Here is an 18,345-nt window from a genome sequence, read left to right on the forward strand (position 1 = left end):
CTCAGTGACCAATCACAAGCATGGACTTGACTTTTTACTGACGTCATTATTTCACCGGAGGATTAAAAAGAAAAGTAACATTTTTGGTTACCGATGGCCACTCATGTAGACCGGAACTGACCCATTTCGCGGGGGAAAAAAGCCTAAAACTAGATCGGTCTGTAAAAATGCCGTGACATAGGCTTAGCTTTCGCCTTAGTTACACAGGACACCCAAGAAGTCAGAGGAATCTCCACAAATTAGGTAGTGTTCTCCTAAAGTCGAACGCAATTAATGATTGTTGTAAAGTTTATGTTGTGTCATTCAACATACAAACTCCTTAATATCTTTTTGACCACCCTTGTAATATGTAAATTACATTAAACACATGGCTGTTTCAAATATCACTAGCTGGCGTTGAAAGCATTTTTGATTAATTTAATTAACAAGGTACTTTTAACAAATTAACATATGATGGATAAAGTTAAAGACGTTCGTAATGTTAACTCAGACCACACCCTGGTCTTTCATTTTAGCTTGGTGTTAATGATGACAGTGACTGCAACGATGTAGAAAGTGATGTTAATTTTGAGGGGAAAGATGAGTCTGGTAACTTTTGTAAAACCCTGACAGCAGACACCAATTTCGATCCATCTATCTAGAACCAAACATGTGCTAAAACCCCACTATGTCCTGGAAGTTCCATTACACTACCAGAAGCTGTTACTTCTCAGTACTTGCGGTTTTCATTTTCATTTTCAGAATTAGTAAAGGAGTATCTCTTATCATTTTAGTGTTCAGAAGTGTCGTCCAGTCATTTGCACCTGATTCTGGCAAACTCTTGTTCCTTAACTTCCATATACAGCTACCATTTCTTTTAAACAGCTCTTTTCAGAGTCATTCAAATAAATGTTATAAAGCAGTGACATCAATTATTTTAAGTTTGTTCGCCGAAGCGAAAACATTAGTTCCCTAAGCAAACATTTAGAAACTTAGCGAACAATGAGGCAAGTCATTTATATAAATAAAAAACACAAGTGGTCCCAGTGCGCTTCCCTGGGGAATCCACAGTTCATAGTTTCCATAGGCAATTCTGTGTCTCCTAGTGCAGTGCACTGCTACCTGTTTTGTCTTCACGTCTTCATGTTGCCTGTTTGTCAGGTAGCCACTGAACCATTTCAAAGGAAGGCCTCTAACACTGTATGCTTTTAGTTTTTTGGGGAAAATGATATGATTTACAGTATCAAATGCTTTTGAGAAGTCGACATATATACCACAGGTATACAGATTGCTATCGATGGCCTTCCTTAGAGTGTCAGTAAGTTGAGTTATGGCGTGTGTTGTCGAATGACTATTACGAAAACCGAGCTGGTATTGAAATAGAATACTACTGAGTTGCTTAAAAATCAATTTAACAAATACGTGAGAAAGAACTGCCAAAGTTGCAATCGGTCGATAATCAGCTGTGTCGGTTGCGTCGCCGCCCCCCCTCCCCTCCCTCACCCCCCCCCCCCCCTTGGCTTGTTAATAAGAGTTACTTTTGATATTTTGAGTATATGGGACGGTTCCTTGTTGCAAGGATTGATTATAGATTGCTGTAAGTGCCTCACTCATAAAGGGGCAAGCTAGTTTAATACACTTTGGGGCGACTCCTATGGAAGAAATCTGGAATAGAGTGTAATATATGGAATAAAATATGAAATGTAATAAAGTTATAATTCTGCATTAGAGGTCTAACTGAGCAAACCTACATCAACCATGATGGGTGGAACTTATTGGCTAAGAAACCTTTCATTCACTAGCTTGAAGCTTGCTTTACATGTAAGAGAATATTGTTATTTTCACGCTTCCCTTACTGAAATCTTGATATCAGCTTAATATATGTTTAAGTTTACCTTGCTGCAATACCGTTTGTTTATATGAATTGATGGCAGAAACCCAAGAAATGCATGCATAATGTAAATTTGTTTCTAATGCGAAGTTAGGGCCAAGAAAACATATCCCAACAGCCTGTACAAGCTCGCTCAGTGGTGAAAAAAGTGAAAATATGAAATGAAGACAAGCTTATATGAAAGTAGTTGTTTGGACTGTGCATCGCCTTGATAACCCCTCATGGCATTTACATCCCAATAGCAATAACAGACTGAGAACATCAACATTAAGATACTTTGCTGTTAGGGTAATAGATAACATCCTCAGAACTAAAACACTATTGCCTCCTGGATCCACAGCTACTTTGGCAATGTTATGACGAAACTCATGATCAATAACAGAACAGATGCATGAAATTAAAACTTGCCTTAATTTGTTAGATATGTATCATATTTGCTAGAGTATTGAAGTATCAACAGGAATACCAAGACCTAGTGTTCTAATTCTTACACCTTCCTTGTACTAAAGCACTAACTTGTACAAATGTGTTAAACTCTACAAGCTAAACAATGACTGAGCAGTGCCTCCTTAACTATTAAAATATTAAGCTAGTAGTCGTAAATCCGTAGGAACTATTTCCAATAATTACAAGACACTCGGCACTTTATTTTGGGAAATACTCTGTTGTCTGAAACATACCATTAATTAAGAGGCTACTGGTTTGTCAGCTTTTCTGTGATGTGATTGGCTGCTTTGCTTGTTTAATATGCTAGTCAGCAAGTAATGCGATGCCTAAATTACTCGAGGCGCCTCAGATTCATTTTTCAAACGGCCATGAATGTTTCTATTAATGATTTACATCTGTAGGTTCTAATTGTACTGTTATTCTATTTTTACTGTATTGCTTTCAGTTTAATATACCTGTTGATACCTGGGCCCATCTGCGAACCTGTATATCCTGCTGCCAATACAACCTCCCAGCAAACATACAGCAATACCAGTGGTCCTATTCCAATGCCCCAAGGCAGAACCAAGCGCGCCAATGCATCCAGCCACACCAAGTCCTATCAGGGCACCTGGGTTTATAAGTGACACCCGCCAGAACACGAATTCGAAGACGGCCATGAACAGGTGTACGATGATGATCGTCCATACGACTCCCATAATGAACTCTGGCACGGTCCGCGACCTAAGGAAGCGTAGTAGGCTCTCCAACATTTTGTCTATGTTCCTTCGGTTCTGCAACATAAAGTGAAAAATGTGAAACACAGGAAGCATGCAGTACAGTTCCCAAAATATCATCATTAACGTTCAGCAGGGTACCTGCAGTATGGTCAAGAAATTTCTCACATTCAGGGGAGCCTCTTCGACAACACCCTGGCCTTTGAGCTGTTTAATTTGAGATGCCCTGCTTCAGTAGCACGTTTGTGGGTTACGTTTTCCTTTCCACTTCGTTTTAAATTGATAGGTTGTGCGTCTAAGGTTGAAATTGAAAGCATGAATAGCTTTAAACAAATGATCTCTGTTACGTTCGTTATTTGGTAAAATAAGCTTAACTGAACAGAAAACTGAGGCTAAAGAAAAAATTTTAGAAATGTAGGCTTATATTTGTGCACGATGCAGTCGTTCCTTTAAGCGCGTGTTCCTTCAAGAGTTCAAATCACGTTCGAGCAAAACTAAAACCCGGGCCGACTGAAATAATTCACCAGAGGCTACCAATATTTGATAACACTTCCTTTATTAGAGCTCAGTAAAACTCTCAAATTGGACGTTTTTGGAACAGAGGAATTTTTGCCGAGAACAGGTATAAATGAACAAACTGACGCGAGCGTGCAACCCACGGTCAAATGGATCGAGCGTATAAGCCAATCAGAACGGGCGCTTCCCTGAGGCTACAGTATGTTATAAACCTATTTTATCCCTGCCCAGAAAGATCATAAAAAAAGAAGGAGAAAAGCTGGTTTAAAATCGCTATAAAATAGGGTTGTGAGTGGCACATTTGTTAACAAATGGGATTGAAATAGTATTTAAGTGAAAATCGCATACAAATAACAACTAAATAGATTAAAAATAGATAAAAAGATTTCAGAAAAATAGTAATAAGATGTGACGACATGATTGATCATGCAGTTATACACACAACTTAGCCAGTTGTGAAATTAAAGCCTGAAAAAAATTCAGGCTTGAACGAGATTCGATTCCATGACCTCTGCGATACCGGCCATAGGGTTCGAATTCCGTTCGATTCAAGCCTAAATTCTTTTTGTAAGTGCTTTTTACTCAGGCTATCGGTAATGAAATGGATGGCTTTACATTGAGACCTCGGCATTGGAAGTCCAATACTCACGACCTGTTCAAGTCGTGAAGGTTATGATTCAAGTCGTTCGAGTGGTACGACTCGTACGAGTCGTAAAATAAAGCTAACAATTGGTACGATTGAGTTAAGTGATGAATGTGGTACTTTTCGGTGAAATAAAAAAAAGTATTACTTGGAACTTTGCATATCATTACCACGATTATTAGTTGAGTAAGGCGCGCCGGAAGTTTGGTAACCAGGTTTTAACGTTTTTATCGTGTTGTTGTCACGGGCAACTGGCTTCGTTTCCAATGGCAACTTGTTGGTCTTTGAAGTCATGAGAAGCAAAGCGCGCGAAATTGTAGGCGACGATATTGTTACTATTGGAAACAAGGAAATTTATCCGTGGCAACACCGTAATTTTAAGGCCAAACCTTCCTCACCAAAACTCTGTCACGCCTTACTCAACTGATAATCGTAGTATGGACACTTAAGAGTATTTCAGCCCAAGTTTAAGGAAGGGGCCTCGTCAACTCGTACGACTCGTACAACTCGTGCCGACTGGTGAATTGAACTGCAAGGAGTCTTGTTAACTCATTTGATTCTTTTAAAGTCGTGAAACTGAAGAAACTGTTTCACTTGAGTCACTTCATTTTATACTTTCTATTTTTTAAATTTTTGTTGGCCTTCCATTCAATCAAAATTCCACATTTCGCGTGTTTTTTAAATATTGTTCTCGGCAGAGAACATAAGCGAACATAAGCATAAGCATAAGCATTCGAACATAAGCGAAAATGCGACAACTGTTGCAGAGTGCAAGAAAGATATCATTGTTGGAGGCTGTAGCACTACAGCAAGCTAAGGAGAGAGTATTCTCCCTTATTCAATATCTCGATGACACTCGCCCAGAAACGAGAAAAAGACGAAAGAAGTGGGCTGATCTGTGCGAAGTCATATCGACAGAGGGAGGCATCGAGGACTTCTTCGATCTCGGTCTCACCGCTACTGTAAAAAGGTCTTAAAAACTAGAGATTTTCATGGCCTGTTAATTCAACTCTGGCCTCTGGTGGAAATCTCGACATTGTCAAGGTAGATAAGACGCGAATTTGCAATAAGCCGTAGCCTGCTAACTAGTGAATTCAAACGATTCCCCGAGTACCAGACAAAATAATGCGGAAATCATGACACGGCAAATTAAACTGGCGGATCGAGTGAAAAATAGATAGGTTGCGAACAGTCTAGCTATGTATTTGTGGATTTCATATACAAGCAACCACACGCACGAGGTCGATAATCCGGCCAAGTTTCTCAAGGCCCTTCCGTATACACAATTGTTTTAAGACAGAGAATAGACTGCAAGGCTGTTTCGTCCTTCTTGGGACTCATGAGCACTGTGTAACGAAGATATGTAACGCCAGCCCAACAGCCAACGCTCATAAATGCAAAATGATAATTCGTTCACTATATCAAGTTCCGTACTTTGAACTCACTTGCGCCCCGAAACATGCGTTGCCACATCACGTGTTTTGGGGCGCAAGGAGACAAAATGTCTCGATGGGTGTCTCGAAAAGCAAAATATTAATTATGTGGCTGGACAAGGCCAGCCTAAACATTTAACCGCATGGCCAGCTCCATTCTTTAAAACGCAGCGTATCGGATCGGATCCTTACGCCTCAAAACACGTGATGTGGCGACGCGTGTTTCAGGGCGCAGGTGAGTTCAAAGTACGGAGCTTGATATGGTGAACGAGTCATTTTGCAATTTATGTGCGTTGGCTGTTGGACTGGTTACATATCTTCGCTACAAGGTGCTGATGAGTCTCAAGAAGGACAAAACAGCTGTCCAGTGTTGCGATCCTGCTTTATCGGTCACTTGCAGTCACTTGCAGTTTCTGGTTTCACAACTGTTTTGTTCTTTGAGCAACGAAATATATTTCATCTGCAAAATTAAAACGAATCAAGTTTTAATAAATGTACAAAGAAAGTAAAATAAATGATTTAGATTCTACCATATCGACAGGAGATTGTCTCGCTAAAAGAAGAATGACAAAAACAAAGTGAAGAAGAATTGTATTCATTTACTGACACTGCATTGAAACTTTGGTCAAGATTTTGTAGGCGAATTTTCGATAATTTTAATACTAGAACGAAATATGCAAATTTGTGTTACTTGCCGGTTTCGCTACCAATCATATCGAGTTCGTTACGTTCGTGTTCGCTACACGTTCACTACACACAACTTCCAATTCGCTGCCTATTTAATTCGAGTTAGCTACTATCGATAAACTAAAACTTTGCGAAACAAACTGTGTCAAAACTTAATCCAACCGTACCTACCATACTCGACGCTTCTGGAGGACGCTCCTTCGATACCGCATAAATGAGCGATCACCACTGAAACCTATGAAACAGCTGAAATGTCTGTGCTTAACTTTTCTTCGACCATTCTGCCGCTAAATACTGAGCGATTTTCACAAACGTGTGTTTGTTGTGACTTGCAAGTGGGGGTGGGAAAATTAAAAAGAATTGAAAAGAATCGAAGTGCAAACTTTATTCATTAGATTGTAGAAGTTGTAAGACAGTGTCGAATGCATGTATGCTGAACGATGTCGCGCTTATAATGCTGACACACATTTATAGCGTTCCCAGGTTTCTTTTGGGAAAGCTTCAAATTACTCCAGGCTAAATTTTACATATGTTCAAGTTCAATAATTGTTTTATAACATATTATAATAAGGTTTGCATATAAAGCACGCTTTGCTTGGCGAAACAGCGTGCTTTATCAAAGAACAGATGCACAGTAAGCTTAATTTGAATTTTTTTGCTTCGCAATTTTCACAAATTTGACCCGAATTACACTTTCCCTGTGAATCAGACAAACGTAATGGAAACGAGCTCTTTGTCTGCGGTAAACATAGCTGCCTGGAGGCCATTGTTAACGACACAACAACGGAGGTGTTTTGTTGAGTTCCCAGAAAACAAGTAGCGAAATAAACAAATTCTCAACCTAGCGAATGCTTCGATAAAAGACATTATATCTAGTTACAAAGGCTGAAGTTATACTTAAGAAGTAAAAACAACAGAAAACACCACTTGAGCTATCCCTGTTTATGATGAGGAGCTTTATTTTTGTAAAACACTTACATGGGGAGTGTAATTACGCTTGTTCGCTTAAGATCGATCTCTGGTCATCTTGGCGAAGTAAAACTCAACAATTACAACACTCACCCGACGAGTAACCAGCTAAAAGCTTGCTCTGATATTCTCTCCTGTACTCGGAGTAGAACCAGGAGGAGCAGTTTAGTCTTTCAAATTTGTCGCCAGTTCGGGAAATCTTGCTGTAAGCCGAAAGCTTAAATAACTGTAGTTCCTTTCAAATACAACTCAGCATTTTGCATTTTCATCCGCAAGCTTTGAACTCTCTGTTTCTACTGATTTCCATTGGAAAAGTGCACGTCTTCATAGGCTGCAGTACTGCCGGATTCCTGTTAGAACCTTATTTTCAAATCAAACTAAAACGCGAAGTTTGAAGCGATTGTCCTTCTCTCGAAGGCCACTCGAAACCGAAAGTTGAGCATTGTCAGCTTTTGACTCGTTAGCCAATCAAATTATTTGAACAATTCTAAGAAGGATTGTGATCGGATTATTTTAGCGTGCTTTATCAGAGAAGAGATGCTCGCTGCCGCCACTTTTCCTCGTTTGGAAAATAAAGTTTGGTTGAAAATTCAGCCAAATGCATGGGGAAATTAATGCATTCTGAAGCAAATAAATAAGCGTTGACTGTGCTCTGTTCTGTTTCAAAGCACTTAGGAAGTGTCAAAGCACTCAAGAAGTAGAGAGGAACACTCGACTACACAATCGACTACCTTTAGCCCGTTTTCCCGCCTACACTTCTTTCCTGTGTGCTTTACAACAGAACAGAGCACAGTTGAGGCTTCTTTATTGGTTAAGCCGGATACATCTGGATATAGCAGCGTTACACAACTAGCTACAACTTCAAAGTTTCCCTCCAGGGAATGTTAAAGAAACATTATGTTTAGCCTCGGCGAAAATTGTCGTAGCATCTCAGCACAAAAGCGAAAGTACAAAGGAAGAATTCTCTGTCTATCAGGCGTATATACAACCTAGTTATAGAGTAGGATGAGAGTTTATGAATAAAGGAATTAAAAAATAAAGAGGTTACCTTTGTCTCCTCGCCACCAAACACCAACAAAAAAGTAACCAGAGTGAAGTAGTCGAGGTGTATAAGTTGTTCGAACGAAGATTGTCTGTATGCAAATTTGAATGATGTCTGTTGTTCCGTTGTCTAGGGAACTCGAAAGCAGAGCATGCGCTTCAAAGTTCGTATAATATAAACAGTTCTAATATGATTGATGACTTTCAATAGCGAGAAACCATTGGCGACCCTAAAAGCTGGATTGACGGAACGGAGGAATCAAGGAATCGTGACGAAACGGCGGAACGGCGAAAATTCACCCGAAATCCTAAAAGACGGAATGACGGAAAATCTCCCAAAATCCTTGAAGCCGGAACTCGAGGGTCTACAGATGTTATGGATGTCGGCAAAACATTCGTCCCAAACCCAGAAAGGCGAAGCAGAAGTAGTTCCTCCACCACCTTAGGACTTTGTTGTTGCACGACTGGAACTCAGGCCAAAGTTGTCTTGCATTCACAACTCCCACAGTCCGCTGGATGCATATCTTCCGAGTTACATTACATATACATATACTTTATTTCCTCTCGAATTTTCAGTAGCTAAAATCAGCTAATATCTTCGAGAACTCTAACAACATTATGTTATATATGATATTATACTCCAAAAAGATATTAAACATTGCTAGCAAAGATAATTTAGTTAATTCCGGCTATTAGGATTTCGGGTGATTTTCTGCTGTTCCATCATTTCGTCATTCCGCCGTTCCGCTGTTCCACCGTTCCATCATTCCGGCTTTTAGGTTGGTCTCAGGAACCATAGCTTTTTAGAATGCAACTATACTTTTTTTGAGAACCGGCCGTGTTGTTATTGCTTTCTTAGCTGTTTCGTTTGCATTTGCTTAAGTGTTTCATAAGGCGTCAGCTAAACGATCAAAAAACTTCATCAGACACTTATATAAGGGGGGTCCTAGGACACCTCTTAATTTTACAAAATAAGACCCCCAGAGGTTATCCATTTCATAAAAAAATGAATAACCTCTGGGGGTCTTATTTGGTAAAATTAAAAAGTGTCACAGAACCCCCCTTATTTATGTGTTGTGGCTAATTTATAACGAGCAGCCACGGTTAATAGCGGTTATTCAAATTCTAAGCTGTTTAGCCGAGCATGAAGTTTTTGTCATAAAAACTAGACAAGACATGTTTCGCGTGGCCGCTCGTTATAAATAAAGCACAGCACAGTTCAAATTCAGTCTTGCAATGACGTCAATAAGGGAAACCCCCATACCCTATCCAGCTGTAACTGTTGATCAGCTGTCTCTTTTTTCGCTCTAGAAAACATCTCTTTGTTCTACCGCGTTTCGGGCCCGATTTTTCCTCAAAAAAAGGCGAAAGGTGAGTGTTATTTTTATTGACCAGCCTGAGAAGAAATGATGTATTCCAACTAACTTTGGGGAAAAAGAGAAATTCGTCTGTAAAATTCCCCATGGTTTATACATTCCTGATGGCTTGAAAAATTTCTCTTGGCTTTAACTTGAGCAAAGAGGAATGCAACTGAAAGCTGTGAAGCCGTAGTCTCTTTTATGAAAACCTGAAGGCCTCAAACTTGAGCAAAGAGGAAAACAACCCTAAGCTGTGCAGCAGCGTCAAAACGAGACTTCGTGTAAGCACTCGATCACTTCGCGTACAATTTCTCTAACGTTTCTCTGCCACTCAGTTGTGAAATAATCATTTACAAGAAACCCAAACATCTGAGAGATTACAATAATGTATTTATAATATTCAAATAAAACCGTATGTTTTCAAATGTTAATTCGAACCGGCGGTCGGAGCAGTTATTTTTTTGAGAAACTCTTCTTCTACTGTAGTCGCTTCAGATGTTTTTTTTCATTTTTGCAACGTCAGCCACATTTTTACGAGATGGCTGGCGTGTATGGTTAGCCCTGATGTCTTCTTTATGATATGATATTTTTCCGTTGTCTAGGGAACTCGAAAGCAGTGCATCCGCGTCAAAGGTCGTGTAATTTAAACGCTTCCAATATGATTGATGACTCTCAATAGCGAGAGATCATTGGCGACCCTAAAAGCTGGAATGATGGAACGGCGGAGCGGCGGAACGGCGGAAAATCACCCGAGATCCTAAAAGACGGAGTAACGCAACAGCAGAAAATCACCCAAAATCTTAAAAGACGGAATGACTGAAAGTCCCCCGAAATCCTAAAATACGGAACTCGAGGGTCTACAGATATTAAGGGTGTCAGCAAAACATCCGTCCCAAACCCCAGAAAGGCGAAGCAGAAGTACTTCTTCCACCACCTTGGGACTTTGTTCCTTCACGACTGGGACTCAGGCCAATATTTAATCGTTATGGGGAGTTAAGGATATCCATCAAGTCGGAGCCAGTGCATTATCATCCAAAGTTGTTTTGTATTCATAACGCCCACAGTCCGCTGGATGCACATTTCCCGAATTACATTACATATATTTTATTTCCTCTCGAATTTTAAGTAGATAAAATTAGCTAATATCTTCGAGAACTCTAACCACATTATATTAAATAAGATATTATACTCCAGCAAGATATTAAACATTACTAGCAAAGATAATTTAGTTAATTCCGTCTTTAAGGATTTCGGATGATTTTCCGCCGTTCCGCTATTCCGCCGTTCCGTTATTCCACCGTTCCACCCTTCCGTCATCCCGGCTTTTAGGGTCTCCCCAGAAACCATAGCCTTTTAGAATCCAACTATACTTTTTTGAGAATTGGCCGTGTTGTTATTGCTTGCTAAGCTGTTTCGTTTGCATTTACGTAAGTGTTTCATAAGGCTTAAGCTAAACGATCTAACAAATTTGTCCAATGACATCGTGTTTGCCGAACTGTAGAATATATAGGGCACCGTTTCTGTTGAATTCACTGATCGTTTTGTTTTTCAGCAGAAATAAAACTCTTATCATCATCATCATCATCATCATCATTATCAGTATTCAAAAATTGACAATCTGTTGTCGCTCACTCGTAATTTGCGGTTCATTCAATCAGTCAAGTCAGAATAAAGGCTCAATTGCCAATAAATTACGAAATTTGCCTTAGATGTTGGATTATTTTAATTGTTAACAACATCGAAATAAATAACTGCAGATGGTAAAACTAAAAAGGTAAAGTCCGCATACGGGCCAAGTGGCCCACAAGGCCGGAGCTTATCCCGGTTTCTGTAGCATGAAGCGACTAGGAGTACTTCTACTCCCCCCTGGATTGGATGCTAGTCCATCGCAGGGTTACCCCCAGCATTACGTTCTCCGGTACCCATTTATACACCTGGGTGGAGAGAGGCACTGTGAGAGTAAAGTGTGTTGCCAAAGAGGAGAGCAGAAAAAAACTTGTGCTTCTAGCCAGTATATTTCAAGAACATATATATCTGCTGTTGTTTTGTCTACAATGATCTCTTTACGTTCGTTGCCTGATTGCAATAATCTGCGAACTTAACATCGTTTTACCACGCCATTGGTCTCATCGTCGCTTAGGATGACTACTTTAGTACGATCTTTCCTGTTTTGTTTCTTTCTTCCCAGAGTTTCCTTATTTGAAGTGATATCCCGGGGCAAGAGAAGAGCAAGGTAAGGAAGTGAATCCCCCATATAGGACTTTTACCCAAGGTAATCCCTCTTAAGTTATTTTTAGACATGGTACCCAGTCTCTCAGCGGGAGTTACTCGCGCGATGTGTGGACAACCCAAGCGAATTTCTCACAACTGCCTGAGACGAAATGGCGGGAAATGTGGTGAGTAGTCATTTTATATGTTTTTATCTTCAAAAGACGTTTCATAGCGAAAACGTTTTCTGCACCCTGGGCCGTCTTTTCGTTCTGCTAGGCTTTCGTTTGCTTTGTGCTCGTTTGGCTGTTCATTATTTTGCCTTTCATTCGAAACCTCAACAGCAACGGTAACGTGTACAGTGGCTGTGTAAACGTCTGCTCTAATATTTTGTTCATTCTTTGGCGTTCTTTACAAAACAACAACGTGAACCGACAGCCACTGCATTTTCGAGAGAACGTTAACTACGACGGCCAGGTTAAATATAAATATAAGGTCGTTGAATATGTTGTCCTTGGCGTTGTTTTCGTTGTTGCTTAAACTGCCTTTTGCTGCTTAGGCGGTGAGCGTCTGTCTGCACTGAAAAAAAACTGATAAAGTTGCAATTGGTCGATAATTCGCTGGGTCGGTTGCGTCGCCTCCCTTGTCAACAGGAGTTATTTTTGATATTTTGAATATATCTGTAAAGGAATTGAATGTAACATTTGGAATAAAATATGTAATGTAATAAAGTTATAATTCTGCTTTAGAGGTCTAAGAAAACCTGCATTAAGCAAGATTGGTAAAACTTATAGCCTAAGAAACTCACTGGCTTGAAGCTAGCTTTACATGTATAATTTCATACTTCCTTCACGGAAAGGTTGTTATCAGCGTAATATTAGTTTACGTTTAGCTTTTGTTGCAATACCTTTTGTTTATAAAGTGATCGCAAAAATCCAAGAAGCACACGTTTACTTAAACAGTCCCTTATTAAGGCTACTAGTGGTAGATATTAAATGTACAAGTTTTTAGCCATAACTTCTTCTAATACGAATTATGCTTGAACGCTAAACCATGTGTTACGGCCAAGAAAACATGTCCCAGTAGCCTGTACAAACTCCCTCGTTAAGAAAAGGTGAAAAATATGAAATGAAGTTGTTTGGATTGTGCATCACCTTGGTAACCCCTCCCTCTTGGCATTTACATCCCAATAACAATAACACACTGAGAAGATCAACATAAAGATATTTTAATAATAAGATATTTTTTTGCGAATAATAGATTACATCCTCAAAACTAAAATACCTAAATTTATATGTTTTGTTTTCCATGGTCAGTAACAGGCCAGATGCATGAAAAACTGACGTTAATTTGTTATATATATATCATATTTGCTTGAGTATTGTGGTACCAGTTAGGTTAAGCTGGAATACAAACACTGTGTGTTGTAATTCTTACACCTTCCTTGTACTATAGTACTAACTTGTACAACTGTATTTAACTCCACAAGCTAAACAAAGACTCAGCAGTGCCTCGTTGACTATTCTGTTGATTAAAATATTAAGCTAATAGTTGTAAATTGTTCTGTAGGAACTATTATTAGAAGACACTCGGCACTTTCTTTTGGGAATCCCACTGTTGTCTGAAACATACTATTAATTAAGAGGCTACTAGTTAAAGTTTGTTGGTTGCTTTGCTTGCTTAATTTGCTATTATTATACCTCTCAGTATGCGCGCTGTGATTGGTCAATTTAGCGGGCCGTACTCTCTTGTACGGCCCGCTAAAATTTAAAGCTGTTTTTGTTGTCAAAATTTGTCGTGATTTATCGCCAAGTGTTCTTAACTTTTGTAGCAAGTAAAAGTTTAGAACTTTCGTTTACTTTTAATTGTGCATTAAAACGTCCTAAGGACTTCACAACGATTTCAAATTGCCTCGTTTTGCTTTCGAGGTGCGTCAGAAATTTGAAGCCGTTCTGCGCGAATAGAAATCATTCCCCAACCCGTCAGACAAACAGTAGAGATATAATAAATATTTTACTTGCCTCGTCTTCTCGGTCCGTATTGTAAGTTACGGATCCTCGTTTTTCCCTTCGATTTATGGCCCGTGCGCTTCCCGCTTGGGCCATAAATCAAAGGGGAAAAATCTCGGTCCGTAACTTACAGTACGGACCGAGAAGACGAGGTTAGTAAGAGGTATGTAGAACATTATCACCAGCAAATCTAGTACCCTTGAGAAGGAAAATTACTCTTGATTCTCAGATTAGAAATACAGTTGAACCTGTATGTAACGGCCACTCTCGGGAATTGAGGAACTGGCCGCTTAATACTGGTGGCCGCTTAATACAGGATCACTAAAAATACTCACAGGGCGTGGTCTAATGTCAATTTTAATGGCGTATCTACGAAAACACTTCATGCAAGAAAACAATAGGACAATCAACACTCTTTCAAGCGATCAATACCTTAAACAAGGTTCAGAGCCAACATGTATCTGAAAGGTATAATCCGTAACATTGTGTAAAAGTACTGTGCATTAAATTGTCCTCTACTCTTCTACGGTATACAGTACTGTATTACGGCTTACAGTTCACAACAAAATATCTCATTCCGTCATTTCATAGTTGTTACGTTCAATTTCATAGATTTTACGTTCAGGGTGGCCGCTTACTACAGGTAACAATGACAAAGAAAGACAATCATAAGACTGCTACAGGGTGGCCGCGGCCGCTTAATAGCGTTGGCGGCCTAACATAGGTAACAAATACGGCGTTTGTATGAGCGAAAGTCGGGACTTTGAAAACTGGCTGCTTAATAGAGGGCGGCCGCTTAATACAGGGCCGTTATATACAGGTTCAACTGTACACAATAACCTTATATGCTATAAGAAGAAATTACTGTCATTACATAATGCTTCTGATGAGTCGTTTGGTGAACAGTGACAATGCATCAAAAGTAGTTTTCAAAGATTCCCCAAGGTGAATGTAAGAAATCAAACTTCAGTACTACAGTCAGTTATTTAATAGTCCATGCAATCCAGAGCAGTGATTAGCTGGATAAAAGAAGAAATCAATGAGAAAGTATGTGATGCCTAAACTACTCGAGGCGCCTCAGATTCATTTGCAAACCGCCATAAAAGTTTCCATTAATGATTTTAAGCTGTGGGTTCTGATTGTACTTTTATTCTAGTATCCTACTGCCTTCGCGGGGCTTAACATTTCTCTGTGGTACCCGGACCGCTCTTCGAGCCTGTAGCTCGCGCTGTAAAGAAAACCTCCCAACAAACATACAGCAATACCAGTGGTCCCATTCCAAATTCCCAAGCCAAAACCGATCAAGCCAATGAATCCACACGTACCAATTCCCATCTGGGTACCTGGATTTAAAAGTGACGCCTTATCGTAGAAGTATTCGAAGATAAAGATGATCAGGCATGCGAGGATGATCGTCTTTCCGACTCCCACATATATAAGGAAGTCTAGTGGGTTCTCCAACACTTTGTCCATGCTCCGTGGGTTCTGTAACATAAAGTGGAAAATGTGAAACACAGGAGGCAGTGCAATTCCCAAGTTACAGTACCATCGTCAGGGTTCAGCAGGGTACTGGTTATGGTCAAGAAATTTCTCACTTTCAGGATCGCCTCTTCGATCACTTCAGATGTGTGTCATGTGTCCCTTGGTTCCCTTACGAAAATAATGCCAATTTTAGATCAGTTTTAGACCTATTTTATTTGCTATTTTTTTCCCCAACGTTTTTGTATTTTTTAAATTATTTTTCTGGAATATTTTAAACAAATTTTTTACCTAATTTTAAACCTATCATTTTGAAACAAGAAATAGCAAAACTTAATAGTCCAGAGTGCTGGTCAAAACGTCTGTAAATTAGCTTTAAAAGAGGTTTCGAGTATATGAATGAAAAAAGTTGAAAATAAAATAGGTTGAAAATAGCCTTTAAATTAAATTGACATAAAACAGAGGATAAAATTGGGCCAAATAGGAAAAGACCTTCGTGACAGACTGAAAATATCATAAAACAGGGATAAAATCGTATTAAAATAGACGCCCTGTTTTAAACCTATTTTATCCCTGTCCAGAAAGATCATAAAAGAAATAGCACCACGTGATCCGAAACGATTGACCGGGGCGAAATATTAAGGTTTAGGAACTGGGCAATCCAATACTCACCAATTGTTCAAGTCGTGAAGGCTATGATTCAAGTCGTTCAAGTGGTATGACTCGTACAAGTCGTAAAATAAGGCTTACAATTGGTACGATTGGTTTAAGTGATGAATGTGGTACTTTTCACTGAAATAAAAAAAAAGCACTACTTGGAACTTTGCATGTCATTACTACGATCATCAGTTGAGTAAGGCGCGACGAAAGTTTGGTAACCAGGTTTAAACGTTTAAATCGTGTTGTTGTCAAGGGCAACTGGCTCCGTTTCCAGTGGCAAATTAGATGTTACGTTGACCTTTGATTTCATTTGCCACAAAGCGTGCCAAATTGTAGGGGACAATAATGTTACCATTGGAAACGAGGAAAGTTGTCCTTGGCAACACCGTAATTTTAAGGCCAAAACTTCCTCACCGAAACTCCGTCGCGCTTTACTCAACTGATAATCGTAGTATGGACACTTAGAATATTTCAGTCCAAGTTTAAAGAAGGGACCTTGTCAACTTGCACCACTCGTAAAACTCGTGCAACCGGTGAACTGTATCTCATTATAGACACTTAGAATATTTCACTCAAGTTTAAGGTAGGGGCCTTGTCAACTCGTACGATTCGTGCAACTGGTGAAATTGCATCTCATTATAGACACTTATGATATTCAAGACACGTTTAAGGAAGGGGCCTGGTCAACTCGTACGATTCGTGCAACTGGTGAAATTGCATCTCATTATAGACACTTATGATATTCAAGACACGTTTAAGGAAGGGGCCTGGTCAACTCGTACGATTCGTGCAACTGGTGAAATTGCATCTCATTATAGACACTTATGATATTCAAGACACGTTTAAGGAAGGGGCCTGGTCAACTCGTACGATTCGTGCAACTGGTGAAATTGCATCTCATTATAGACACTTATGATATTCAAGACACGTTTAAGGAAGGGGCCTGGTCAACTCGTACGATTCGTGCAACTGGTGAAATTGCATCTCATTATAGACACTTATGATATTCAAGACACGTTTAAGGAAGGGGCCTTGTCAACTCGTACGATTCGTGCAACTGGTGAAATTGCATCTCATTATAGACACTTATGATATTCAAGACACGTTTAAGGAAGGAGCCTGGTCAACTCGTACGATTCGTGCAACTGGTGAAATTGCATCTCATTATAGACGCTTATAATATTTCAACACACGTTTAAGGAAGGGGCCTTGTCAACTCGTACGATTCGTACAACTGGTGAAATTGCATTTCATTATAGACACGTATAATATTTCAACACACGTTTAAGGAAGGGGCCTTGTCAACTCGTACGATTCGTACAACTGGTGAAATTGCATCTCATTAGAGAATGGGCTTTGTGAATTCGTTCGACTCGTAAAACTAATGCAACTGGGCTGGGTTGTTTAAAGCCTGATTAAGTTAACCCGGGATTGACGAGAATTTTGATTTCAGTTTTATAACTTTTCGGTGAGGTTTTCTGTTTGTATTGTTTGTCCTTCAGTTTTAAATTTGAACAATATCAAACTAGCTACACAAAACATAAGCAGGGAAAAACATTTTTATACCGAAAAAAGTAATACTTCGATTAACTTTTAATCCTAGGTTAGCGCTAACCCGCTTTCGAACAACCCGGCTCTGGTATAGAAGGATGTCTTGTTATCTCGTTTGATTCTTTTGAGGTCGTGCAATTGAAGAAACTGTTTCACTTGAATCGCTTCATTTTATACTTTCTATTTTTTAATTGTTGTTGACCTTAAGGGCCCATTAACCGATTCGTGCGTACGCTCGCGCGCGTTGCTAAGAGGGTGAAATTTTACTTCCGGTTACTTACGTCAGCCTGGGCGCGGAAAATATAAAAAAACTCAATAACTTGCAAATTCGCTCACATTTTAGATGTTTTTCCTTGTGTTTCACAAATGAATAACAAAAAAAGTACGAGCAAAGACAAAATACAAAATAAGAGAAAAGCAGAAAAACAAGAGCGAAAGAAAGAGAACAGCTAACTCCGTGTCGCTTTGTTTGATCTTACCGAAGTGTGCTGGTAGTGTAAATTGCGCACGCGCTGATAGGGTAACTTCCAATATATATCGGGAGTACTTCCCGTTTCTTTAAATGGCAAAGGAAACGCTGTTTAGGTTAAAGCCAACGTTGGAAACATCCTTTTTCGAAATCATGCTTTTCTAAGAAAATTACGAATTTTTCAATATTTTGAAATTCTCTCAAAATCTGACCTTTTAGAAATGAAACAAAATTTATGCATAGCGTAATGAGGGTTAAATTTAAAATATTAAATCAATGAAAAAAATCC

The 18,345-nt window shown here is 39.4% G+C and overlaps 1 protein-coding gene across 3 annotated transcripts in view; it reads right to left on the reverse strand.

The window, feature by feature from the left end:
* LOC110059221 (uncharacterized) overlaps window positions 1-8,841 on the reverse strand; it is a 42,556-nt gene extending 33,715 nt beyond the window's left edge. Inside the window, exons 1-3 of one of the 3 annotated variants that reach the window (XM_089291625.1) lie at window positions 8,330-8,841; window positions 3,175-3,328; window positions 2,773-3,090 (exon numbers count right to left, since the gene is read on the reverse strand). In XM_089291625.1, coding sequence (XP_089147751.1) covers window positions 2,773-3,069 — 297 coding nt within the window. In that variant the 5' untranslated portion in view covers window positions 3,070-3,090; window positions 3,175-3,328; window positions 8,330-8,841. Of the gene's footprint in view, window positions 1,472-2,772; window positions 3,091-3,174; window positions 3,329-8,329 lie in introns of those variants that run through there. The other 2 variants (XM_089291624.1, XM_089291626.1) reach the window with 2 other exon arrangements.
* Between the last annotated feature and the right edge of the window lie 9,504 nt (window positions 8,842-18,345).

Source organism: Orbicella faveolata, unplaced genomic scaffold (genome assembly GCF_042242905.1).
Source record: "Orbicella faveolata isolate gen_17 unplaced genomic scaffold, um_ofav_v1 contig_24, whole genome shotgun sequence".
Classification (NCBI taxonomy): Eukaryota; Metazoa; Cnidaria; class Anthozoa; order Scleractinia; family Merulinidae; genus Orbicella; species Orbicella faveolata.